The sequence below is a fragment of the Malaya genurostris genome, chromosome 2, assembly GCF_030247185.1.
Source record: "Malaya genurostris strain Urasoe2022 chromosome 2, Malgen_1.1, whole genome shotgun sequence".
Taxonomy (NCBI): domain Eukaryota; kingdom Metazoa; phylum Arthropoda; class Insecta; order Diptera; family Culicidae; genus Malaya; species Malaya genurostris.
In genome coordinates this window covers 341964736-341991056 of record NC_080571.1, presented here as the reverse complement: position 1 = coordinate 341991056, position 26321 = coordinate 341964736, and the positions used below count along the sequence as shown (strand labels likewise).

At 37.1% G+C, this 26321-nt stretch overlaps 1 protein-coding gene across 14 annotated transcripts in view; it reads left to right on the top strand.

Annotated features, from left to right (window-relative positions):
* LOC131431869 (protein abrupt) overlaps nucleotides 1–23964 on the top strand; it is a 202859-nt gene extending 178895 nt beyond the window's left edge. For 11 of the 14 annotated variants that reach the window (XM_058597796.1, XM_058597795.1, XM_058597797.1 and 8 more), the window contains 3 exons: nucleotides 11231–11725; nucleotides 11776–12066; nucleotides 21004–23964. In XM_058597796.1, coding sequence (XP_058453779.1) covers nucleotides 11231–11725; nucleotides 11776–12066; nucleotides 21004–21461 — 1244 coding nt within the window. In that variant the 3' untranslated portion in view covers nucleotides 21462–23964. Of the gene's footprint in view, nucleotides 1–657; nucleotides 10712–11230; nucleotides 11726–11775; nucleotides 12067–21003 lie in introns of those variants that run through there. The other 3 variants (XM_058597800.1, XM_058597798.1, XM_058597801.1) reach the window with 3 other exon arrangements.
* Nucleotides 23965–26321: the final 2357 nt, after the last annotated feature.

Sequence of the window (26321 nt, the reverse complement as noted above, 5' to 3'; positions counted from 1 at the left end):
AATTACCTTGAGCATACCAAATATGTCCAACTTTGTTGCAGATTTTTTTGCGTTTTTCCTTCGATGAGTTTTTCTTCTTCTCTCTGTTTTTTTCCGTTTCATTATTATAAGCATTTTACTCCATAAGTTTTCGCTTTAGTTTACGCCATCTTTAGTTTAGAGCAAAAAAAAACCTGCCTATCGTTAGCCAAAATAGATGAAATATTAATAATCAAACACGACCGTGATCTCTATCGATGTGTAATGATTTTTATAAATGGATACAAGCAAATCGAATCGATGTTACAAATAGAAAAAACTAATTGGTACTACACATGATGAAAAGCAACAAAAAAAAAAGCAAAACCAGAGTGTCAAAATTTTTAACTTGTTTTCAGACCCGGGAATTGATAAGCAAATTGTAGCAAAGCGTGTGATAAAAAAAACCGAGCGCCTTTGCATAATTAGGTTTCCAAGAATGCCAAAAAAAACACAAAGTGCAATATTCCAAATTCTCGCGAATCAGTTGAGCTCTTGATCGATGATAGAGCCAACCCAAAAAACCGAATGAATGAACAAGAAAATCGCTTATAAAAATAATTAACCAATATTGATCAGGGTCGGACTTTTGGGCGATCAGAAATCATCTAACACTGCAATCCCTAATCACGATTGCAGATGCGCGCCAACATTGCGATACACTGATAAAGGAGGAAGCAAACGACGACGACGACGACGATGACGACGACGACGGCGATGATGGCGAGATGGAACAGCAACAACGACAGCAACAGCAACAACAACAGCAGCAACAACAACAACAGCAACAACAACAACAACAGCAGCAGCATCTACGGCATCGGAAGCAGCTTCTTCGTCAACAGAAACAGCAACAGCGGAGTTGTTTAAGTGCCTCAGTTGACGGTGAAAGCGTAGGAATGAGAGAGCCGGATGATAACAACGATAGTCGCTATCTGGACGATGAGGAAGATGACGAGGATGAAGACGGGATCGACGATGACGAGATGAAGGAGGATGTTATGTCGATCGATAGCGACTATCACAAGCAATTGGCGGCGGCTGGTGTGCTGGCTGCTGCTGCTGCCGCTGCCAGTGGCAACGGTGGTAATCATCCACTGGGAGACGGAAGCGAGCCAAATGATTTTTTCGGTGCCCACAAGTCCGGCTCTCGTGATCTGGCGCTCAAGCAACACATACTGAACGAAAAAGCTCGCCTGCAGGCTCACCTGCAACGGCACCAGCAACAGCTGGCCGGTTTTCTACTGTCAACGACTGCAGCGGCCGCAACGACGCCACCGACGTCCACTCCTCAAAACTGTATAAATCAATCCGCCAATTCGACAACCTCGCCGTTTGCCTCGAGTACCGGTAGCCTATCGAGCAGAATCGGTTCTAGCAACACTGTAAATAACGCTAACGCTGTCAACAGCAGCTTCTCGCACGACATTAAACCCCCGAAGCAACCGCAAACATCGGGCGATCGTAGCAACCCATTTGCGTACAATAACAACAGTAACACCGGTCAGGTTTACCTGTTGCCATGCCCACTGTGCGAAGTTCCCCTAGAACCACGTGTCTTTCGACAGCATCTCGATCGTCACTATCCACGTGACAGTCCGGTCTGTCCAGTCATCCAGTGTGGCCGTCGCTTTGCTCATCCGAACTCGGTTCGGAACCACATGCGCCTGAAACACACCAGCCAGTGGGCCAAGATGAAAGCCATGCGCTCGTCCGGTGGCCCTTTCACCGGGATTCCTTGAGCCGGCGATGTTACGCCGTTGCTATCCCAACAGAGTTCCGGCGTCGACGGCAGCGTTGGTGGCAACACTACCGATAGCAGCAGCACCAATACAAACAGTGGAGTTAGCTAATTGCAACACAAACAAATTGATACGAAACTGAAACATTCCTTACAGTTACAGTGACTGGTGACACGTGTGTTGTCACCTGCGTGTCCGTAGGTCTCTCCACTATTTTAATTACAATTATTATTATTATTATTTCATTTTGCCGGTGGTCCATCGATCCTGACCGGTCATACACTAAAGTTCCTAACCTATTCGAAAGAAAGTGTAAAAAAAAAACAAACAGCGTAAGCGAGTAGGTGTAAGCAAGGGATGCCAGTAAAACGGGGTGGATGGAACAAAAAAAAAACTAGTTACGCCAAAGGGAGACGACAACAGGGAAATTATGAAATTTACAAGTGGCAAGAATCAATTTTACGGAAAAACGTAATTTGTTGAATGACTGAATTTTTTCAAGAATCACTTAAATCAGAGTCAAATATACACAATAGGGTGCCGATATTTTGGGGTCATCTCCGATTTCGTAAAACATGATAGTGCTCGAAATTTAAGTACCCCAAAAAAAAGTCCTCAGGCAAAATTTGAGCTCAATCGGATATGGGAAATTTTAAAATAAAAATTTGTTGATGCCAAATGTATTAAAAATGCTTAAAACGTCCAGATCTGGTGTTATCTACACTCTAAAAAAAATTGAATTTTACAGGTGACTTAATCCCTAATACGATGTAATTCATAAAGACCTAATTTGTCAAATGACGGAAAATTTTATTTGTAATGACTTAATGTTAGATGAGCTTGAATTTTACTGGTTTCGACTGTAACTTGCGTTCTGCTAGCAGGTGCGTCTGTATGGATTTAAATGCACCTTTTACCGGCCAAGCAGATGCATGCTTCTGTGGCTCAGTCGATTATCAGACGAACTTGCGATCCAATGATTCTCGGTTCAAGTCGCGGTGGGTTGTTACAAAATTCTTTTTTTTTTATTGCAATGAATTTCATGTCATGGAGTTTTAGAGACAATGTTTAAGTGTGTACACACTTAAAAAAATCCCTGTGATTTTACATCTTATTAGATGCAACTAAATGGAGTGTCGCAGTTCACGCAAATTTACATGGAAGAACATTTAATATTGTGTCTAAAACTCCATAACATGAAATTCGTTGAAATAAAAAAAAGTATACTGATAGCAACCGCCGTGCGACTTGAACCGAGAATCATTGGATCCGCGTGTACGTCTGCTAGTCGACTGAGCCACAGAAGCATACATCTGCTTGGCTGGTAAAAGGTGCATTTAAATTCATACAGTCGCGTCTGCTAGCATAATGCAAGTTACAGTCGAAACCAGTAAAATTCAAGCTAATTTAACATTAAGTCGAAACAAATGAAATTCTCCGTCATTTGACGAATTACGTCTTTATTAATTACATCGTATGACGGATTATGTCACCTGTATAATTCAAATTTTTTTGGAGTGTAGAAAAAGAAATTTGAAAAATTCGATTATTTCTGAAGATTCTCTGGGACGAAATTTGTTCTATGCCAAATGTCTTAAAATTGCATGAAACGTCGAGCTGTGGTGTTATCTCAAAGTTTCATGCAATTTGAAGCCATTTGGTTTCAAAAATAAATTTTCGATTTCGAAACTCTGAGAATTGGAAAGTCCCAGAGTTTCAGAAATCTCAAAATTGTTCCAAATCCCAGAGTCGATATTCTCAAAAAAAAAAATTTGGGATGACATTAGATCTCGACATTTCATGCAGTTCAAAGACATTAAGCATAAAAAAATTGGCTTCGGAAAACTGAAAATTTCTCCATGTCTTAGTGATTTTTTTTCCAAAAAAATGTTTTTTGAGATTACACTGGTTCTCAACGTTTCATGCAATTCAAAGACATTTGGCATTAGGGAAAAAATCGATTTCGGAAATCTCAAATTTTTTCCAATTCTCCGAGACGAAATTAGGGGATGACATTAGATTTCGACGTTTTATGCAATTCTAAGATATTCGGCATCAGAAAAAAATCTCACTAATTTCCCAGTCCCAGAGTCGATTTAAAAACAAAATAATTTCGAGATGACACCGAATCTCGACGTTTCATGCAATTCAGAGACATTTGGTATTAGGAAAAGAAAAATTCGATTTCTTTAAAAAAAAAACAATTGTTCAAGATGTTACTATATCTCGACGTTTCGTAAAAATTCTAAGGCATTTGTCGTCAACAAAATTTTTTGAATTCGGAAAACTCAAAATTCTGCCAAATCCCAGAGTCGATTTCGGAAATTTCCCATATCCGATTTAGCTCAAATTTTGCATAAGAAACTTTTTTTGAGGTGCCTAAACTTTAAGCTTTAAGAAATTCGAGATGATCCCGAAATATTGTGCATATTTGACTCAGATTTAGGTGATTCTTGTAAAACTTCAAGAAAGCATGACACAGAATCTTGTATTGAATCAACTGTAAAAATCGGCCTCAGAAGACGTAAATTTACACTATTTTTCCTATTTGTGTAGACTAATATTTCAATGCTTCTCCATTTAAACTCTAAACAATTTGTGGTCTGTCAATTGCCAGCGAGGATTTGTCTAAAATCTTGAACCCGTGGGCAATTTGTAAAATAGAATTGATTTACTCTTCATGGAATGGAGAAATTTCCTAAATTTCAGTACTTTCCACCGATATTCGGTGATCTGTTTAGTAAGGATTCAAGTAGTTTTTGTAAGTTTTTTTATTTTGGCCACTTCATATATTTTGGCCCACCTAACAAACTTTATGGATTTAACCGATGTTAAGGGGTTTTCAAAGATATTACAACATTTGGTGGATATTTTCACAAAGTGGGCCAAAATAAAATTAATCCTAAAGTGCGCAAAAATACCTCTGTTACCCTATTCAATAGTTGAGTTTTTTCACTGATTCAATTTCAGATTGAATGCGGTTTCATTTATTGTAACTTATTGAACTGAACTCGCGTTGTTGGGTTGGGTGACTTTGCTCTTTGTTTTATGACAGCATTAAAAGAAGCGAATGATGATCAACTCAAAATAAAATAAAAAGTATTCATTTAATATGTAAGGGAAAGTTGGGAATTTGGAACCACACTTTCATGCTGAACGATGGCTCATCCGAAAATTGATCTTTTTTTCAAAATTTTGCAGAAATAAAGGTTAAATTAGAAGCAAAATGCCGCGTTTTAGGATTTGTCGAATTTGAAAATTCAGATTTATTGCGAAGTTTATAAAAAATATTCAATTTTGACATTTTGAAAAATCGTGTCAAATTTGACAGCACTTTGTAAATTGATATTATTTTAACGAATCTGTATAAAATGTAACAATGAGACTACCTTCTCTTTCGATTATTACGGTACTCTTAGCAATCCTTCTCTCCAATTATTTACCGATAATAATAACTAAAGCTATTATCTTTTAATCTACACTGAAAAAATTGTCGGAAAAAGCAGAAATATTTCGCAATAATCGAAAAAGAATCTCTCATTGTTACATTCGAGGTTTTGAACATTTTAAACAGAAATATTATGTCAAACATTCATTCATGACTACATAATGAAAAGTACATAAGGAATTTAAGGGCTGAGGCCAGTATTTCGCGTATAAGCTTTGAGCCGATCACGTGTGCGCTCTGCGCATTTCATTCCTCTCCATTCTCTCTCGTATATGTGCAAAGTGACTCTCGATGGGCCGGGTGGCCAAGAAAGTTTTGATATTTTCGGTTACAAGTTTGACTACATCACATAAAATCCATTTTATCCGATTTTATTTCTCTCGAGATATTTAAAGAACAAGTTGAAAGTTGCCATTTTCAGCTATGCAATTTTTTCCTCAGAAAAAAGACTTTCCCGACCGCTAAAGTAAATGAATCATTCTGAAATTTTTACAGAATAATCTAAACTAATTTTCTTACAGTTTGTCAGTTGGGTTTTTTTTATATTTCAAAGTTATCATTATTACCTTAATATACTCAATTTTGCCATTTTCAAAAAAAAATTTCCTATCGCATATTCGTTGCGAGAAGAGCTAATAAATTCAGTACTAGAACAATGTTTGCTACTTGGGTAGTATTTCAAAATGCCTGACAATTTTCACAGTTCAAAATGCCTGAATCTTGTATTAAATCTACTGTAAAAATCGGTCAGAAGACGTAAATTTAAACTATTTTTCCTAATTGTGTGGGCTAATATTTCAATGCTTCTCCATTCCAACCAATTTGTCAACGTTTTTATCTTCACTGAATAGAGAAACTGCCTAATTTTCAGTATTTCCCACCAAAATTTGGGGTTCCGTACATTCAATTGTTGAGTAAAACTGACTCAATTTTTTTGTTTCAATTATAGAGGTTTTAACCTCAAGGTCATTCGCCTCTTCGGGCCAGAAAAACTTTCTGACCTTATGTGCGGGGTTCAGAATCGAACACAGATGAGCTGCATAGTGACTCAACTTCAGATTAAATGCGACTTAGTTCATTTTAACTTATAGAACTGAACTTGCTTTATTGTGTGACTTTGATTTTTTGTTTTATGACAACTATAAAAAAGAGCGAAAAGATTCAAAACAACTCAAAATGAAGTGAAAAGTATTCATTTAATATGTAGGGGAAAGTGGGGAATTTCGAACCAAACATTCATGTTGAATGATGTCTATCCTGAAAATTGCAAATTTTTTTTTCAAATTTTGAAGAAATAAACGTTAAAAAAGAAGCAAAATGTCACGTTTTAGGATATGTCGAATTTGACAATTCAAATTTATTACGAAGTTATAAAAATTATAAAAAATATACAATTTTGTAGTTTTTAAAAATCATGGAAAATTTCGTATCCTTTTAGCGGTTTGAGACAATTTGAACGATGTCAAACGTTCACTCATGACTAGAACATAAGATTTAAAAAAATATATAGATAAATATACGCGACGAAAATGGCGAAAACTTTGCAAAATATTTTTAAAGCACAAGAACTACATTGAGAAGCCTAAAAACACGCGACGGTTCGACATTTTCCACTAGCTATGTTCTACAAAGTAGCTGTCCATGAGTCAGAGGGTGATTTTTTAAGAGCTATAGGATTTGATTTAAAAAAACCACAAAAATTTTGATAGAATTGACGAAATTTTTATTGGAATCGACAGAACAATCAATATAATTTAATGTTTGAAGATGATTTCATGCAAATGTTGGCCGCGGCTCCGCTTTAGAAGGCCCATGCGCAAGGTCTAATTATGGCACACTCTCTTTCCAACTTTCGGCCGGCATTTCACGAATTATGCCACCGGCCCATAATCCACACCAAACAGTGACTTTTTTGGGATGCATTGTTGGCTGGGCTTTACTCCAGATGCGTCATTTTGCTTGTTCACGTATCCATTCAACCAGAAATGTGCTTCGTCGCTGAACATAATTTTTCGATAAAAAAGTGGATCTACCTCCAACTTTGCCGTTTGATTAAATTATAGACCAAACTGAACAAGTTTGACAATGACACAAGACACGATTCACGCGTGATCTGTCAAAAACAATGTTACCTGAAGGATACCATCAAAAAATCACCCTTTAAATGTCACACAAACAATTTTCTTAAAGTATCAAAAATAATCATACACAATGATTTGATGAAGCTGAAATATTACGCTGCCAGCATTTTCTTATAGATCGATGTCGGATAATGTCTGATATGACTAATGATTCAAAATTCCCTATTTCTTCTTCCCCAGTCATTTAATATGTTGGGGAAAGAGGGGTACTTTCGAACCACAGTTTCATACTGAATGTTTACTCAGCATAAGGTTTAACTAGAAGCAGAATGCCACTTTTTAGGATTCGAATTGGTTTCAAAGTTATGAGTAATACAAAAATATACTCAATTTTGTCATTTTTAAAAGATCGTGGGAATTTCAAAGCCACTTTCAGACAGTTTGAACGAATATTGATGTAAAACGTTCACTCATGACTTCGTAATAAAAAAAAAGATTTTAATAAAAATTTAAATAAAAAAGTCTTTATCGGAGACGCAGTTTCCGATTGAGACGGCATATTGGCGATAAATGACCAAACAAGAAAGATTAACAAAGATTGAAACAGTTATTTTTTGCCGATTATTTATTGTTAAATCGCATGCAAAATAGGATTCAGGAGAAATACATTGAGAAGCATAAAAACACGTAGTTGTTCTTAATTCCCCACAAGCCGCCCATGAGTCAGAGATCCCAATAACACAGAAGCAATAGCCTTTAAACGCAATAGTATAAAAAATATTTACCTGTTTGGTTACACACAAATGTGTTAGAAACGAACCATAGTTTTTAAAACACGGAAGCACTTTTTAAAAACCTCAAAAATCACTCAACTATCGCAAATTACGTCTGATTGGGTTGACTGGTAATGCAAAAATGAGATAGAGCTGAAATAATACGAAGGCAGAAGTTTCGTTTAGATCGATGTCGGATAGTGACTTTTGAGACTAATGGTTTGAAATTTCCTACTTGCTTCAACTTTTTGATTTCTGTGTTATAAATCTTCGGATCCGACACAAACCAGTTCTAATGGTTAGCAGATCTTGCTTCATGATAAAAATTCTTTTTCAAACGAAACGTTGGAATAATTTATCTAAATTCGAAATAGAATGTAATGAAACAAGTCAAGCCGATAGTCATTGAACAGAACAGCATAACCGAAATCACATCACAAATTGTGGTCGAATTCTACCCAACACAAATCTCTGTCATCTAGTAATCACTGACAGTATTCATGTTGAGCTTTCTAGCGAGAACCAAAGCATTCGACCAGCGCCTACTACGATTGAATTGTAGCAGCTGTTTGAGCTGCTGTCTCGGATAGCGAAAATGTCGATACCTGATGCACAGTTCTTTCACAGTTGGTCAAGTAATCGTTGCGATTCGGAGTCCCGCATTCAGACAGTACAGAGTACAGTAGATCATGGCCTACTACAAACGAATACAATTTTAACGGGTAGCTAGCAGTTCAATGTGGAATTTTAGTTTCAGAATTTTTCGATACGCTAAATCTTGGTATTATTTCATGAAATATTTTATTGAAATAGTATTTCAATACATTAAATTAATAAAAGTTGCACTAAATGGGAGTGCAATTCACAATTCGTATTGCATTTCCTAGAAGCATATGAGGGATGGAATTTAAAGTTGGAGGAAAAAAAGAAAATTGTTGATATCGTATTCACATTAAAAGATGCCTATAGACTATGCCTCCGATCGAAGAACCGTTCTCCCACCGTAACGCATTCCATCCGCCCCCTGTCTACGTACTGGATAGCAGTCACTTAGAAGAAACTTCTTTGTGTCAACTTCCTTCTCACTATAAAAAAAATTTGAAGATAGAAAAAAAACATAAACAAACGTCGCTAACGTGTAATATTGCACGCACGCACGCAAGTTCCGCAAAGCAGTTGTTCAAAACAAGTTGAAGTTGTGTGATTAGTATTCTTTTCCTTCTTATTTCTAGTCTCGGTATCATTATTATGATAATATAATTACAATTTAAAACAACAAGAGCACTGGCAAACACACTGCTGTTTTAAAGCTGGGGATGTCAAAACCCCAGAACAAACCGTGCATCGTTATAAGTATAGGTAGTGTAAAAGCTTTCCACTAATTTTAATAGGCTATTTGATTGTTGTTTGTATTGGCCTGAAAAGAAAAAGAAAAAATAAAAATGAGCATAACAAATCATTTCTCAATCAGTATTATTTTGCCCTTTGTGTAAGCCGCGCGCCTGCAAGCAGCCAAAAACAAAACCAGTTAGATTTATTTATTGAAGATTTGTTTCCGAGCTAAGATTAATAACGATTGAAAAGGAGGCCTCGTTGCCGTCCGGTTCCTAAAAATGCATTGGAGTTGTAAACAGTACGATTCGTTTTATTCCATATCTAGATAAGTTGGCTTGCTTCTAGCGTACCAACAGCAAACACTAAGAAGTCCTAGCGATGATGATTCCTGCAGTTTTTTTCTTTTTGTAGTCTAACACCGTTCAGTTTCAATCGCTACGAAGAAACGCAGACTAAACGAAGTAGAGAAAAAAAAAAGTTGAAATAATTTTCTATTTTTAGACATTCTAAAATGGTTCCTATAATGTAATTGACTATATATTGAGCAGAAGAACTAACTGTATATTTATGCAAATACACATATAAACAATATGAAAGCAAAACAAATGCGTAGAGTTATATATAAAATAACTTTAAACAAAAAGGCAAATAGATAAGATGCTGTGAGCAGTACACTAAAGAGAGAGAGTACCAACCAACAATTATGTAAACAAACCCAAGCATAAAACTTGCGTTTTCCCGTTTTTGTTGTTGTTTTTTTTTTCGCCAGTTTCACAACAAGACAAACGAAACTTCCCCATAAACTAATTCCCGGAAAGACCGCACCTTCAGTAAAAATTCATGTCCACTTACTTTACTCCACCCCCAACCAGACGATCCCGCGATTATTACGGTTATATTTTAGCCATTGGAAACAGTTATTAGTGGCGAAACAGTTTATTGCTTTGCCTTCCTCGGTGGCTACAAATCGGAGTTTTCCTACCTCGCAAAGTTGTGTCTGTAATTTTCTGCTGAAACAATACTGAAAACAAAACAAAAAAAAAATAAATCGAACGCATGCAAACCGATTAGACTTAGTTTAGGGTAACATTCGGCCAGAACACTAGAAGGTGTATAATTATTATTAGATTTCGATTTAGTTAGCCCAGGTCCCACTTTGATTTCAATTTGATAGAAACCAAACTCGCCATAAATAGAAACCTACATTAAGGGCCAGAGTGAGTTCAGTTGTGGCTTTATGCTCGTTAGTTTGACAGTTAGAAACGATACAACGGCAATAGACAAAATAAAACCAAAAAAAAAAAACAATAAAACCAGAGTAAACAAGTAACTAAACAACTGCTTTGATACGTTTGAATAATGAAAAATAAAAACAGCAAACAGCATATACTAGACGCCATATTATACGATACAAAACCAAAACAGTCAGCAGCAAAACAAAACAAACATCAATATTAACAGAAACTGTAAAGTTTAGTTTTGTATTGAGAGCTGAGAACAAGAAAGAAAGAGAGAGAGAGAAGGAGATTTGAAGTAACTCACGTTTCTGAGAGGAAAAGAAAAAATAAACAAATTTACAAAAACCGAACAACACAACTTTTACTCCTTTACTCTTTTTAATCCCATTTCGACTAACCCAGCACAGCACACAAACACACACAAGTAATCCAGCACACACGTACATAAGCGAGCGCACTAGCATAGCCACACACACACACACACCCAAACAAACAACCACCCAAAGCTATCTCGCCGCCATGTTACCTTTGAGTTCGATTATGTTTATCATTTGCCACCATCTCTTTTTTCTCTGCCACCTCTCTCTGATTGCAGTCTCTCGCCGTTCTTTAGAAATGCGAGTACGCGCTACCGATCCCCGACCGTGTCCGAAGTGTGGCAAGATCTACCGTTCGGCACATACCCTGCGTACCCATCTGGAGGATAAGCACACCGTTTGCCCCGGGTACCGGTGCGTCCTGTGCGGAACCGTGGCAAAGTCGCGCAACTCGCTGCACTCGCACATGTCGCGCCAGCACCGTGGAATCTCGACCAAGGATCTACCGGTCCTGCCGATGCCTAGTCCCTTCGATCCGGAGCTCGCATCCCGACTGCTGGCCAAGGCCGGTGTGAAGATTTCACCAGCGGAACTACGTGCACGGGCCTCTCCGACCGGTACTAGACGGAACGATGGAATGAAGCTGGAACTACGATCCGGCGGCGAAGGTGACGAGTTTGATGATCCGGAAGATTTGACCATGTCCCAGCAGAGCAGTCACAGCGAAAGTCAACGGCGGTTCCACGAAAGTATGATGGGCATGTCACCATCTTGTAAGTATTTTTAGATCCATTCCATGGTCAATCGTTCTAATTTAGCGAAGTCCCTTTCGGTGACGTTTCAGCCTTCAACCATCCGAGCACGACGATAACGCGTGTTCGGCAAGGTGATAACAGCAAAAGTGGCGGACTGGATGGACGCGATGGCAACGGTGGAAATGGCAGCAGCAACAACAACAACAACAACGGCAACAATTCGGGAATGGCTTTGGCATTGGGCGATCGACATGGGGGTAGTGGAAGTGGCAGCGGAATGAATCACATGCAACCGAACACACCCACCGGATCGGCAATTTTGGACACGTACTTGCAGTTCATCACGGAAAGCGCTTTTGGTGAGTAATTTTCTTGCTTTGAAATGAGGTATTTTAAAGGGTCAACTGTTGTGGAATGTTTGTCCAAGAGTAGAACCGCATTGTTGCGTATGTTATTTTGGGTGGATAGAAAAATTCTGAACTGTTGAATTCTAAAGTTTCTTAAATTTTCCTTCCAAATGATCAAAAAACGTTTAAAAAATTTCCTTCGAAAGTAGCACTATACAGGGTGGCAAGTGACCGGGAAAATACTAACTCACCTATGAGTAACAGTTGTTAGCATAATGATTTTTTTCAACAATTGAAAAGTAGGAAACAATACCCAATTTTGTGTTTGAGCGAAATGTTCAGTACAAGTGTTGAAATAACTTATTGTCCATTTGAAATATGCCAATACCCCATGTCTCGTCCAACGATTTTTAGAGGCTTGCAGGCAGTTTTAAATCAAACAGGAAGCATTAGAGTTTTTTTAGTTGTTATCAATAACATAATGAAAGCTCATTTTGAAAAATAAGGATAATTTTAATGCTTCTGTTGGTTTTTTATTAAATTTTTGAATAAGTATTCAACACACCTGCAAAATTTATGGCAAAATCTCAAGGTAACATAGGGAAAATTTTCAATAAAACTATTGAAACTGGTTTCTGAGGTCCAGTTTAGAATCTTATAAAGATTGAGAAAATGGATTGATTTGTTCAGTGAATATTCCATAGTAGGATCACACGAACGTTGATATTGGAACTTCAATAAAGGAGTATTTTAAATTATATATGAATATATCTATATTTCCCAAAACAATTTCGATAGTATTATAGTCGGTTTACATTCGATAGTATTATAGTTGATTAGTTCTAAGCTGGCAGAATATATAACTAATTGCACTAATCATCGCTTAACTTGAAACCCTGAATGTTATTGATTGATCTGCTAGTATTAGATCAATTGTAGAAAGATTTCTCATAGAAGACAAAATAGTTAAGCTATTAGAAATAAAACTGGTTTAAAACTAGCGGGGAGTTCATCGGGGAGAACTCGTACTTTCTGATTTAGAATTCTATTAGGAAAACACAGATTGATATATTGTGCATTTTAACAGCTATTATTTGATTTATTTGCCCATCAACGCATTGAAATCTCAAATATTGTTTATTGACTAACAGATACATTGGTGCAAGTCGTGGCAGCTGAACGGTTTTGCGAAATCTTATACGATCTTATAGATGTATACGTACATCTAATGATTTTTAATTCAATTCTATTACATGAAAATTTTAAATTTTTGGTCGGACAGAACTTTGCTAATAATTTTTTTTATGGTTTTCATCACAATCACAGCATGATAATTCATCTGAGGGTATCGTTCGTTGAACAGATGTGCTTGCAAGCGGCATAATTTTAACAGTATACGTCCATATAAGAATTTATTGTACCATGACCGAAGCCCTGGCAATGACGATATTATGTTAGATCCGCTGTGCCATCATCAGTGTTGGTGATTGCCGATAATTTGACAGAAAGCGGGTCGATATTTCTCTACATTGTATACAACATTTTCAATCTGGTAGAAGATGCTACAAGAACTCGCTGTCTCTCAATGCGTGAACCTTGAGAGAATTTTTCTACATTTCTTCGCTCCTCTTCATACTCTGAGTATTTCACAGCCCTTAAAAAATATATACAGTCCGGCAATGATCGGCGCTGTGAGGAATTTACCGAGAAGGAATCGCAAGTTGATAATTATCCCAGATAATTCGACTTGATGATCATCATCCTAGGTTACAATATACAATATTTCAAAACCCTGGTCTGGAGCATTCACAGCTATTTTCATATATACAACTTATACAAAGATTATATGCACGTACACTGAGGTCTTTTTTTTATGTGGTTTTTTATGCAACTTTTTTTATGCGAATTTTCAGAGTTATGTGGTATTTTTTATGCAAAGTTTCGAAGTTAACCGGGTTTTTTTTTATGCGAATTTTCTGAGTTATGCGGTTTTTTTTATGCGGTACGTAAACTCGCATAAAAAAGACTTCAGTGTAGTTAGAATAAGCGGCAATAGTAAAATGATTCTATCGCAATTATCCACTGCCCGTATAGAATCGGATCACAAAACGAGAATAAGCGACAGTTTGTTGCTTCAGAGAGAATCCCCAACAACAGCGTGCTAACAGCGAGAGGTCATCGAGAGAAATTCGCTTTCTCACTGGTGTCCATTCTATGTTATATGAACCGTGACGATGTTTTGTTGCTGAGATGATATCCATCTCTCTTTGATGGCACTGATGGAATCGTGTAAAAGTTGGTAGATAGAATTCTTTGATACGATAAAAGACATCCTTGGCCATCATGCCGTTTATAATTTTCCTGCCGAACTGAGATTTCCACTTTCACTTCCAGAAGGAGCTAAAAAAGCTCTGTACAAAATGATTTGAAGTTGCAAGCATAAATTGTTGTTGTTTTTTTCGAGTGGCAAGCGTCCGTTTTTAGGATTGTTGTTCCTTATTGATTTATTTTCATTCATATGTATACCAAAAAAAATAAAAACAGTCATGTGCACTCGGAAGAAATCGGTTACGTGAAACCAAAACCACTGAATGACTTGAAAAAGGCTTTATGCTTTTCTTATATGCACATGTTATAATGAATGGTTTCTATTTATACATCAAAATGCCTGGAAAGTATTTGAATTCTTAATTAGCCGGCCTATTACAATGATCCTTTTTGGGCATGGGATATCTGTTTAAAGTTTGAATTAAAAAATGTTTAAAAAAAAAACTAAACAGGGGCGATTTGAGCCTATTCCAAAAACCGGGAATTTTTATCTCAAAAAACCGGGAAAAAAACGGTGAATTGAAATCGGCAATTCACTTGCCACCCTGACTGTACAATCAAACTTAGTATCAAGCATAATCGGAAAACCAATGGTCCAATACACAATTTCGTTCAAATCCCGATTCTCGGACAAAGAACCAGAGTGTATTTTTTCTTACCGAAAAGGTGAATGGCAACATTAATAGCGTTGTAATCATTTTCAAATATCAAATTACTAAAATTCTTCTGCATCACTTATCCTTGTCTTTCGAATGCTACATCCCCACAATCACTACGCTTCTGAAAACTTCAACAGTCGGAATCGCAGTAGGCGTGTTCGTCGGTACGAAGAAGCTTTACAAAAAAAACCGCTTTACAAAAAAAACCGACAATGGCAACTTTAATCAAGATGCTAGAAATCTTAGCAATTTTTATGAGTAAATTGTGAAAATGTATGTGTTCTTTCGATTCAATTGTAATATTGATGTTTTTAGAACGGAACTGATGAACCAGCAATAAATATTGTCATTTTGTTTCATTCATTCAACTCCGGTTTCAACCTTCTTGGTTGTGTATCGGGAGGTGAAGCAAAAGAAGAAAAAAAATGTGCTTGAACTAATTTCCAATATGTCCAATTTGGCGATTACCGGTATATCATTTTTTTTTAAATAAAGGATATTTTTTTAAGAGTTAGCTGATTTTGAAATTTAGAGAAAACCCTGTTTTAATCCGCCTAGTGGTGTAATTATGTTTTTCTCATATTACTTATATTTTCAAAAAAAACACCAGAAGATTTTGTGAAGAAATTTTTTTTTCAATCTTGAATAAAAAATAAACTTTCTTTGGGTATAAACCAACATAACCTTTTCAAATTCTAAACAGTTATGTCAAGTTGATAAGTATTTTTCTCTTATTTTGTATCGTCGCACTAAGTGATTAAACACTCTTTACCCTATGATTCTGGAACCGGCAATTAGACCCGAATGAAATTAAACAGCAACCTATGAGACTGTACAGGGTCCGGCACTCGAAGTGTAACCAACTTCAGACCGCTCGCGCAGCTGACGCACGGGCATCAGCTCTCTAGAAATTTGCTAAATGACAGTTCGGAGTTGTATTATTTACAAGCGCAAGAAAGCATTTTGCCAAAAGTGAACGCGAAAAAAAAATCAGTGATGGATTTAAAACGTAATAGTGTGATTGCTTTATATTTAGATGGAAAATCACAACCAGCGATTGTTCGTGAGCTCAAACTCCTTAAAGTGAATAAAGTTTTTGTTTATCGCACCTTAACTCGTTACAATAATACTGGTAGCATCGCAAAACGTCATGGAGGTGGCCATCAAAAGACTGCAACGTCACGTGAGATGGTTCAAAAAGTGAAGAAGCGACTTGAACGAAATCCTCGACGAAGTGCCAATCAAATGGCAAAAGAACTGAAAATATCCGACCGTAGCATCCGCCGCATACTGAAAAATGATCTGAAGGTCAAGCCTTACAAGATCCAAAAGGCGCATGATCTCACACCGAAGCAGCAACAAGTTAGACTTGAGAGAGCGAAGGAGTTGCTTCGTTTGGCCGAAAGCGGTCAATTTCCGAACATTGTATTTTCTGACGAGAAAATTTTTCCAATTGAGCAATTCGTAAACTCTCAAAACGATAGGGTTTACTTGACCGACCGTTCATACGAGAATTTGAGCCATCGATTGGCCACCAGGAGGCAGCACCCGCAACAGATAATGGTTTGGGCCGCTGTAACCGCAGATGGGCGCTCTCCAATCGTTTTCATCGAGCCTGGCGTCAAGGTAAATGCGACATATTATCGGGAAAGTATTCTGGAGCTTGCTTTGAAGCCGTGGGCAAACATTTCGGTGGCAGACCATGGACGTCTCAGCAGGACTCGGCACCGTCTCACAAAGCTCGAGTGAACCAAGAATGGCTGAACAACAACGTTCCGAACTTCATCACGTCCACACAATGGCTCTCGAATTCACCAGATGCGAATCCAATGGATTATTCTCTTTGAGCCATTTTGGAGAGCAAAGTCCGAACTAAAAGATACACCAGTCTCGAGGCGCTGAAAAAAGTTACTGTCCGCGAGTGGGCCAAAATACCTGCAAGTCACATTCGGCAACTTGCGATTCGTTTTTTGACCGTCTCAAGGCCATAGTCAAGGCAAAAGGTGGTCATATCGAGCAAAAGTGAATTGATTCTGAATTTTGTATTATTTTTACACATTTTGTACTTTGAATTAAGTAAAAGTAATTTTCCAAACTGAATTTATGGGCTTTTTAATTGGTTAAACCGCCAACCCGGGACAATCTACTACGACCTTCGAATTCCTGCCACTCTCTTTTTTTACAAAAATCGGGAGATGAAAATTTATTTTCAAAAACCCCTCCTTCTAGAGAGAACCGACTCTCATCAAATTATATAAATTTCGTCATTGACCCCCTCCTCCCATGTTAAGGACACTTGCTACGCTCCCTCCCCCCATAAAAATATTCTCATAACCATCTCTGAAGAGCAAGAAGTACAGATGCCAAGTTTGATAACAATCCGTTAAGTAGTTTCGGAGTTATGCCATTACAAACATTTTACTCCCCGTTTTAAAGGCACTTGCTACATCCATCCCCCATGTAATCATATCTAAGGTATGAAAAATGTTTCTAAAGTCTTCAAAAAGTACCGATTCTCGACAAATCAGATAATTGTTTAAATGTCACCACCCCCCCCCCCCCCCCCCTCATATTTATGACACCTCCTATCATAAAAAAAATTCTTATAACGATCTCTAAAGAGCAAGAAATACATGTGCCAAGTTTGATAGCAATTGAATTTCCGGAATTATGCCATTAAAAATATTACACCCCCCTTTTAAAAGGCACTTGCTACATCCACCCCCCATATAATCATATCTAATATATGCAAAATGTTTCTATAGTCTTAAAAAAGTATTGATTCTCGTCAAATTAGACAAATTTTTTCATGACCCCCCTGTTAAGAACACTTGCTACGCTCCCTCCCCCCATTGAAATACTTTTATGACCACCCCAGAAAAGCATGAAGTATCTGTGCCAAGTTTAGTGGCAATCCGTTCAGTAGTTTCGGAATTATGCCGTTTTAAACATTCCACTCCCCTATTTAAAGGCACTTGCTACATCCGTAGTTCTGAAGATATCGCATTACAAACATACAAACTTACATCCATTTTTATATAAACTGAGGTCTTTTTTTATGCGGTCTTTTTTATGCGTTTTTTTATTCGACTTTCTTTATGCGAATTTTCAGAGTTATGCGATTTTTTATGCGAAGTTTCAGAGTTATGTGGTTTTTAATGCGAAGTTTCAGAGTTAGCCATTGCTTGTTAGCCATTGATGTGGAACAAGGTAACCAAAATTTCTAATGATCGACATTTTCAAATAATCGTCACACTTTTGAATCCGCAAATGCACGAGAGTCTGCTTAGTCTTTATTATGAACCAACACAGAACACGCGAACCCAGAATATAGACTATATTTTTCATGATTTGTTTTTTTTTTTTAGCCAACGAAATTACATCAATAGCCCAAATGTATGCAATTATATGTTTATACAAGCTTGTGATACAGATATCGATATTTAAGCTTCTCTTCGCCAAGCTTGTGTTCAAGATTTGTATGCAAGTAGTTATTTTTATAGCGTTTCTTTACAATTACTACCATTCTGTGATTTCGGTTGAAGCGATAAACTTTTTCTCATTATCAATCGAGTTCATCTTATATAAATAAGAAATTAATATTATGCACTCAAACTTTACCCTGGGGTAGTTGTCAATTTCTCAGGCGAAACGATATAACATGGGATTTCATCCAATCTTTCCTGACACAAGATCAGAGCATAGCAATTAAAGCTTCAAATCGTTTTTATGGCACTTTTTGTCTTGCAACCTACCTCTAGCAAGCTACGTGTAGGACTGAAACGTTAGCTATAATTTTGCTTATATTTATAGCTTCGCGTGCTTCCAACAGTTTCGCTTTTGCATCGATTGACCAATCAGAGCGATGCTTTCCCTTTGATATATCGCTTACTCCTTCAAACCCGTCGACTATGGCAGGGAAATCCGGTATGTCGGAGATTTTTTGCAGACAAAATAGGACACTGCTAGCTAATAATCAACATTTTAATGATATACAATTAAAAATACATGACTATGAACATTCAAATCAATACGTAGAAATATTTTCAATCAAATGGTGACATGATATTAATAATTGATACAAAATTGACTGAGCTGTAATTGTTCAAAACCTGACCAAATTTCTACGTGTATTTTTGTTGAGTTTCTAGTTTGCACCACTATATAGAAAACAAAAATGTGTTCCACATTAAAATATTGCTTTCTTTTGCTTCGTGTGATGTCATTTCGCTCCAATAATGCATGCGCAAACCAAAACAGTAGAATGACAATCCCAGAAAACCGAAGTCAAGGAGCTTTTCTTGACCGCTTCAGAGCACTTGTGTCTAGGTTTAATGAGCATTTACTAATCGACATCAAAAGTTCAAGCATAGCCAAACACACTTTCGTTTCATAAATTCACATAATTTTCACCTGAAAAATATAGATGTAAGTGTGGCAACCCTGCACGCTATACGAAATTGAACAAAGCGAACGGAGCAAAGCCGCACGTACCAAACGCGCACCAGTTTTGCATCGACATTTTGAATGACGATTTTGACACTCATCGCCCTATAATTTCGGAACCGGAAGTCGGATATGGATGAAATTTCACAGTATCTTTTAAGACAATAGGAACTTCAAATTTGAATCATGAATCGTGAAAATCGGTTCAACCGTTGCTGAGAAATCGAAATGAGTTCCGTTTTGGTAGCTTTTCTTCACTATTATCGGTGCTTTCGGAAGCGGAAACCGGGGACTAGTTGTCCCAAAGTAGATTTATATTTTCACTAACTAACAAGATCTGCCAACTAGATGAATTTACCAGTAAATTTGATAAAAATATGCACTTCGTTTCGCCATCACTTGTGGAAAAATACACATGAAATTGAAAATTTTCACTAATCGCACTGTAATACCGGAACCAGAAGTCGGATCTGGACCAACCTTTCGGGGACTTTTTAAAAATTTTCAGAACCTTTTATTTGCTTCTTAGTTTGTGAAAATCGGTTAAGAAATTTCCGAGAAAATTTACTCATAAATTTGCAGTTCAGCCATCTCTGAGAAAATTAAGTGACATTTTTTGTCACATACACACATTTTGTGATCTCGACGAACTAATACGAATGGTATATGACACTTGGCCCTCCGGGCCTCCGTTCTAAAGTCGGTTTTCACAGTGATTGCATAGTCTTTTTATATGAGAAAGGCAAAAAACGAATCCGTTTCAATCCATCACACGTCACACGTCCTTTCTAAAATACGTCATCTGTACCATCAATTTTTCAACAAAAAAATTGATCAAATAAATTTCGGATGTGAATCAGTATTTTTATGTGATTATTATACTGATTTCGGAATTTCGACTGTATGCCAAACGTCCATTCTGTATGGAAAACTCTAATTTGATCGAAAGATAGCATAAAAATATCAACCTCTATCCAAAAACATTCGGACTCTACCATAAAAAAATAATTCAATCTGAGCGTTTAAACGAGTGATTTATGTTATTCAAAGAAGCAATAATGTAACGGTTCGTTAGAGTGTCTGACCGAACCAACTAGAATATATTTCCTTCAAGCGCACCACAAGCTACCAACACAACACTAATAATAATAATGAACGCTAGTTCAAATGTGAACTTCAATTGTTAGAAAATCATTCGAGTTGACTTGAAAATATGTCACAATTTCCCTTTCCTAAATCTTTGACAACAGTGAAAAAATTGCGGTCGAAGCACGGGCCTACTGTGATTTCAATCTGCCGACGTTGAAGTTTTCTTGTAGTAACGGGCTTTACCATAAGGGCAGAATTTAGCAATCAATTCGAAATGTAGGCACTCGGAAAACGTCAAAGAACGATATTTCAAAAGTTGGGAAGTATTGACTAACGATTCACTTTATGGCGGGATGATTTATAGAACAAGAAAATGATTTACATTCAACACCTATGAGTAACATAAAAAATTTCCTCTTTCCAACAGGAATGGGCGGCATGACCCAGGAGCAAGCAGCCGCCGCCATCCATGCGGCCAAGTATGCCCAACTGAAAGCGATGGGTCACAATCTAGATCAGTTACCGCCGGGATTCCTGCCGCCTCAGCTGGACATTGCCAAGCTAACCGGAAACAGCCAAAGTACGGACCTGTCGTTAGGCAAACTGCAATCGTCTCCGAATGTGACGATCGAGCCGTCCTCGAACCGCGATGATCGTCACCACCAAATCAGCGCCCAGCAGAAACTGCTCTCGCTGGCAGCCGGCAATGGAAACCACAATCTGAACAACAATTCCATCCTCAACAGTGACACCATCCGGCGGGGGGACTCTTCCGAACCGATGGATCTCGGACTGGATGGACCGCAGCATAACGTGCATGACGATGGCAACAGTTCCGGCGATGAACGGAACTACTCCGACGATGAGGGTGTCGGTACGAACTAGAAGCTCTGCCTTTCGGTTCGTCTACCCTTTCTCACTATGCACGATTCAGTGCAGCATTGAGAATAAAATTAGTGAAAACAGATCGAACCTCCACTTGCAAATATTTACTCTACCATAAGGATTTAGTTTTTTGGTTCGGTTTTCTTGTCGAACCGGTCCGGACAAACTGCGGACGAAGGAAAATGAGTAAATTCGTTGTGCCATCCTTAATTAAGTGAGTATGATAATTATTCTCGAAATATTACTACTGTATAAATCCATCCAAAACAAACGCGAACAGAGAGAATATTATCTTTTTTTTTCCTGCGTGCAAAACGCACGAAAGTGAACTAATAAAAAAGCAGCTCGTAAACGTTATACCTCAGGTTAATTTTGCCCTTTTGTTCCGATGATAGGACTACCTAGTGTTAATCAATGCAACTATAAGGAATATACGAAGATAGACAAACTGCAATCCGTAATTAAAATACCTCATATTGAAGAATGAACTTTTAATTTAAAAAAATCCTTTTAAAACGGAAAAAAATGAAGATATTTCACGTTGTACTACTTATCTAGTGATGTTAAGAGCATATTTACAAAACAGAAAAACCAGTTGAGACACAATCCGTCAGTCTACCTCACAAGAAGATAGTTAGAGAAAGTTACGATTTTAAAGCGACCCTTATACACATCTCAAGAAGTATCCTGAACTGTAAATAACAGACAACAAACCGAACGCCCAGTTCTCTTAATAAATAAATTTAAAAAAAATCTATCATAGAAGAAATTTACGTATACTAATCTCCTAAGCAGAGACACAAAAAAAAAGAACCTCTGTATACGCGAATGCTATCCCGCTATTATATCTTTTTCTATTCTTAACGTTTCAACTGAACTGCACACGTCTTACAAATTGCAAATCTTAATGCACACAACATACGAGATTTTATCGAAACTGATATACGAATATAACACCCTACAAATGTATACTGAAGGAAATTGAACACCTACCATGGTACATATGATTAGTTTTTTTCGAACTCTAAATCCGCACTACTTTCCCAAATCAGATACGATACTTGTAATATCAACCAAGCAAAACAAAAATTCGCCAGTATACGGTCCAACGGAACAACGTGAAAAGCAAATGAACGTGTATACCGACATATACGATGTCTATACGATTTACCACAAGTAATACGATCAAAACGAGCAACCAATACGATATCAAATCAAGTATACTGAAAGAAGAACAAATGACGACGACCATACGCTGTTTCTTCAAACATTTCAACTACCTTTCGTGTAGCCCCTGTGCTTCCACACGTGTGCACGTGTAGAATCTCAGAGTTTACCTGTATTAAATACTCATACCATTAAAACTACCTCCTCATATCGCATGCAACCAATTCGCGTGACGAATGTATCTATCTCAGGGCGAAAAATCCATTATGACACACGAACACACAATCAATCATAGGAAAGAAACGTACAATTCAATTAATAAAAAAAAAACACAAACAGTTGTTTATTAATTTATTAAGATACTTTTTGTTGTTGAAAGACTTTGTTTTTTTTTGTTACAACCGTGACATTCTTTCATGTGCTCGTGTAGCGCAAAGAGCAAAGTAATCAGGATCACAAACACATAATAAACTAGTGCAAACACAAAACGGGTAATAATATAATGTTTCTACAACCACCAGCAATTATTATTACTACTACTACTACTACTACTAATGGTACTACCAACATCAACTATTACTGTTTCAAATAGTCTTTGTTTACTTCAGTGAATGTTTTAAGTTAGATAGTTTAGAAAGCAGTACGAACGCGGGTCAGCGGAAATCGTGTGAGTTGAGAACCTTTCCCTGTTTCTAGCGCAATATTTTTTGCTAGGATTTACTATCAATTTTAAACCCGTAGTTGAAAATCGCAGTAACCGTTTTCTTCTGTTTGTTTATAACTTTTCACTTGGCAGCAAATTTCGAATTGTCATGTCACAGCCTACTGTTCCTAGCACGCGAAAATAGTTCCCGCCAAATCATCATCTGTTTTTTCTTTTTCTGTTTCGGGTACTATGTCTCTCAGCCTACTACTGGTCATAGAATGCAATTTCAAATGTTCTGTGCAATAATTTACCCCCCCTTAACTTCTCAACGAACGAATGAAGAAAAAAAACCACACACGATTTCAAACCATGTTCGTACCGTAAACCGAATCCGTTAACAACGTCATCTGTACAAATCGCACGGAACCCTCAGGCAAACTCAGGTAAATAGGGAAGAGTCCGCGCACAATCAAACCGCAGTATTTGAAATCTCACCGTTTGGAATCTCACACCATCTTTTAAATTGTTTAGGTTATAATGAACTGTACTTAAAATCGAATAAACTTCCCCGAGAGATGTACAGTTTCGGTCCGGCTTCCGGCAAAAATGCTTCCCAATGAAAAAAAAAATTCAAAAAATTTTCTCAGACACAATCTGATATCCGTGTAAATAGTTAACCCCCCCCCCCCCCCCCCCCCCCCCCCCCCTTGATCCGCAGTAAACTAGTAGCTGATTCTAGAGTCTAAATCGTTGTAAGTGAGCGTTTAGACATTTAAGCAGCCAGCATGAATGGAATTGAATAAACTGATTAAAGTAAAAAATAATAATAATAATAATAACACTAATAATAATAATATTAATATCGATAATGATCTAAAATCTTGTAATTAAAATACGAAGGTAGGCGTTACTTATTCGATTGATGTTTCTTGAATTCGATGGAGTCAAACAAAGCTGGGATATCCCGAGAGCGGCACCGGACACAGAATAGCTAAATTTTAAACTGTAAGAAACTGAATGCAAGCTTTTGATGAAAAAAAAAATCGAAGGAAGGTTTATGTTTTTTTTCCGTTTTACTCGCTTGGTTATATTTAATCGTAAAAAAAATACACGGCCTTTGGTTGATTTTTTTTTTTGTTTTCGCTGAAACGAGTTCAAATCAAAATTGTTTTTGGCAGCGAAGTACCGAAAAATTCAGTGAATTTTTCGTTAGTTATGTTATATGTTGTACTTAGGGGCAGGCGCAGCTTCCGGCTCGCAAGAATTAATTTTTCCAATTGTCCGAAGCACGTTTATATTTACGTTTGAAACAGAGCTGTTTTTGAACCGCGGTAATTCTATAATTCGTGAAAATACAAATACAAAATTCAATCCATAGCGGAAAATACTAGGCACTAGCACTAGTCTAGGTTTGGCTTGAAGAAAAAAAAAAACGAGGTGGAAGAGTTGTTAAATATTAATTACTATGACTATTACAGAAAAATATTTTATTGAATGTGTGATAGATCTACTCTAAAGCATGCGCATAGAAGGAATGCTGTTTGCATTTAAAAAAACAAGCTATTAATTATGGACAGAGCGAAACAACCCTAGATTAAAATTATATTTAATAAGTAGTAGCTAACGAAATGGATACTAGAGTGCGCAAAACCAAGTTACAATCTTTATATTTAAACAAACACTTGAGTTTGATCAGTAAGTAAAGCTACAACTTCTCGTAGTTTGTAAGATACTTTTAATTTTCTAAGTTTTTTTTTATAGAGTTGTAACAAAACCGTCATCGAGAATTATATATCATTTTTTCAGAGAAAAAATATATTTTAAAAGTATAATTTTTTTTTTCGTTTCCTTATTTTCGTTTCGTACCGAAATGCCGCCCTGCACTGTTGTTTGTTTATCCTTAGCCCCCCCTTAAAATAAACCCCCCCGTTGATCCCACACATTTCGTTTATCCAAACTATGAATCGGTTGACTATTTCCGGGGTGTGCCTTTTTTGAAGTCATGAACGCAAAACAAATGAAAACCTACTGACGTGCGCAGTAGTAGTGTCAGTAGTAGAACATCAGCTTGATTCATGCAGTAAGAGAAGAAGAAAAAAAAACAAGTTCCTATAACAATTAGTAGAGAAAAGTACATTTTTACAAACTCACGCAACTACATGAAATTCCAGATTCTCGCTGATTTTCCAAGCACCTAGAATGCGCATAGAGCAAGTAGCAATTTTTGGCATCTGTATTCTGATCCCTATGTATGTAAGTTATGTGAGAGAAAAAAAACACGTTAAAGACAATAATAACAGTTCCAGTCTCTCCCGAATTACCCCGTGGAAAAGAACGCCGGTCTGACGGCGGCAGTTCTCCAACCAAACGTCGTCTACTAAAGGTAGACCAACATCCAGATAGTTTAAGAGAACACCTGACCTGTGTACGTTATTCCGAAAACAAACAACAACAAAAAAAAAAGCAAAAATCTGTAAATCGTCACTAACCTAAATAAAGTAGAACAAAACAAGATTTATTTTGATCACAAACAAAAAGTATAACATATATACATATATTTAAGCAAATTAGTACAATAGATTTTGAAGAAAAAAAAACGCGGTGGCATCACTTCGATTGGAAACAGTTGTACAACCATGTTATTAAACACAAACAAAAGTGAGCAAAGTACTAAAAAAAAGAAAGAAAAAAAAACAAATGATGAAAATGGGCTTCTCGCTGTACATTGGAAAAGCGAATTAAAACAAATCACTGTGTAATTGCTTTAGGTATGCATTAAACTACTACTACTACTACAAAAAAACCCATCTGCATTGAATATAAACTCGTATGGTAAGAGCATTTGAAATAAATTAATAACCGCAGTTTTTTTCTTCCGCTGCATTTCCGAAATATTCCCCTTCTTCCAACATTGTCAGTTCGGAATGAATTCGTACTTCGGGCATGGTCACTTGTCCTGTCCCGGGTTGGCGGTTCAATGCATAGGGCGCTGGTCTTACAAACCAGTTGTCGTATGTTCGAGCCCCGACCTGGAAGGATTTGTAGTG